The sequence below is a fragment of the Lucilia cuprina genome, chromosome 5 (genome assembly GCF_022045245.1).
Source record: "Lucilia cuprina isolate Lc7/37 chromosome 5, ASM2204524v1, whole genome shotgun sequence".
In the NCBI taxonomy this organism is placed as follows: Eukaryota; Metazoa; Arthropoda; class Insecta; order Diptera; family Calliphoridae; genus Lucilia; species Lucilia cuprina.
In genome coordinates this window covers 47460714-47463213 of record NC_060953.1, presented here as the reverse complement: position 1 = coordinate 47463213, position 2500 = coordinate 47460714, and the positions used below count along the sequence as shown (strand labels likewise).

At 30.8% G+C, this 2500-nt stretch overlaps 1 protein-coding gene across 1 annotated transcript; it reads right to left on the bottom strand.

Annotated features, from left to right (window-relative positions):
- Positions 1-110: 110 nt before the first annotated feature.
- Positions 111-1395, bottom strand: LOC111685343 (aldo-keto reductase family 1 member B1-like; the record flags this gene model as incomplete). Its single annotated transcript, XM_046952517.1, has 4 exons — positions 111-465; positions 529-871; positions 932-1104; positions 1222-1395. Coding segments are annotated over 4 exons (882 nt in total), but the record flags the coding sequence as incomplete, so codon positions are not given.
- Positions 1396-2500: the final 1105 nt, after the last annotated feature.

Genomic DNA, 2500 nt, shown 5'->3' with positions numbered 1-2500 from the left:
TTTCTATTAAGAAAACATACTCTACAAACAATTTAATCGACGAATTCAAATGTACAATAGACATTTGAATTCGTATCGAACTTTTGGCAATATTGGTATTTCGCAATTGATTCGTTGCTCTATTATTAAAATAACGTCTTTTAATATTATATTTTAAAGCACATTTAAAGCTGCATAGAAAGTTATATGCAATTGATAAACAATTTCTAATATAAAATATCTGATTATACAAATAACAAGGTTATAACAAGGTTAATTCCATAACTTCGCCACTTAATATTCAATATTAAATGGATAATGAATGCTTTTCTTGGCATGATCCATAGGTATCAAACGTTCGCCAGTATTGTAAGAATCCATGATTTTGTGATCTTCAGGAGACAATTTGAAATCGAAAACATTGAAATTTTCAATTAAACGATTCTTATTAACAGATTTAGGAATGGGAACAGCACCGAGTTCAATCTAAAATGAAAAATTAATAAAAATCAACAACAATTTTAGTAAATTCAAAAACAAAAAACTTACCAAATATCTCAAAACCACTTGGGCAGCAGATTTCTTATATTTAGCACCAATGGCCTTTACTTTATCATCAAACAAATAGACGGGAGTTTTCTTGGCCGGTTCTGGTCTGCCCAAGGGACAATAGGCGGTCACTACAATATCATGTTTTTTGCACAAAGCAATCATTGGCTTCTGATTCAAAGCCGGATGACATTCAATTTGATTGTGTATGGGTTTAATTTTGCAATTGGCCAAAAGACGAGCCAATTGTTCGGAATTAAAATTGGAAACACCAATACTTTTAACTAAACCCTTTTCCACTAAAGCTTCCATGGCCTTCCAGGTGTCCAAATAATCAACATCACTTTTAAAGAGCAAAATAAACTTTAATAAATTGTTTAATACAAAAAAATGTTATTTTTACCTTAATTCCACTTCTCCTTTGGCATTGGTGGGCATCATAACATCATCGCCTCGATGGATGTAAGAGTATGGCCAGTGCATTAAATAGCAGTCAATGTAGTCGAGGCCAAAGTTGGCTAAAGTTTTACGGCAGGCGTATTCAACACGTTCGGGCTCATGAAAGTGACACCACAACTACGAAAAATTAATTATAAAAAAATCGTTTTTTTAAATTTTATTTATTTCTTTTTAATTTTTCTTTTCCTGCTACTAACTATTTTAGTAAAGTTTCCCATTTTCAATGTTTATTACCTTAGAAACGATGAAAACATCCTCGCGTTTTATAACACCCTCAGCTATTTTATCACGCACAGCTTTACCCACTTCATGCTCATTTTCATAGAAGTATGCGGTATCTATGTGACGATATCCAGCATCAATGGCATCGCCCACGGCACGTTCACAATCACCACCCAGTGACTTTAAGTTTTAAATGAATGCCGGCGGCACACGCACGTACATTTAAAGTTAACACCGTAATTGTTGGTTCATAAAAAAAAAAAAATTATTTTCAAACAAAATTATAATGGAATAGAATTGTAAAGACAAACGAATGCAAAAGTTTTTGCGTGAAATAAATGTTTAAATAAAGTTTTCTAATAAAAAAATGATTAAATGAATGTAAGTGTAAAAATTACTTATGTTATAGTTGTTGTAATTTAAAGTTTTGATTTGAAATAAAAACAAATGATAAGAATTTAAATAAATTAGCAGACATTTTCAGCAATTTATTTTGTAATAAATATGTAGAGTCCACAAAACTAGGTTATACTAAAAACTAGACCATAGACTAGCCTACAAACTTGATAATAGAATATACTATAGACTAAACTATGAAACCAGAGGAGAGACTAGACACAGTAAATTCACTGGACCATATTTCAGAATATAAACTAAACTATTGTTCAGGCTATTGTTCAGACTGTAGATCAACCTTCACTAGACTATATGACACAATAGAATAAACCAACATTAAACTTAAGAAAAAACTATATATTAGATTGCAGTACATACTATAGTCCAGCTTAGGTTATAGTTCAAACTGTAGTTCAGCATACAGACTATATTATATTATACTCCAGACGCGACTAAAAACTACACCATATACTTGACTATAGACTAGACTAAAGACTACAGCATAGACTAGACTATAGACGAGACTGTAGAATAGACTACAGATGAGACAAAAGACTAGAATAGACTATAGACAAGATTATAGACTAAACTGTAGAATAGACTATAGACTCTACTATAGATTAGTTTATAGACTAGACTATATACTAGAATATATACTACACTATAGACTAGACTATATACTAGAATATATACTACACTATAGACTAGACTATAGGCTGGACTTTAGACCAGAATATTGTTTAGATTATAGACTATACTGTAGAGTAGATTATAGCATAAATGTGGATTACTCTATCTATCTATCTATCTATCTATCTATCTATCTATCTATCTATCTATCTATCTATCTATCTATCTATCTATCTATCTATCTATCTATCTATCTATCTATCTA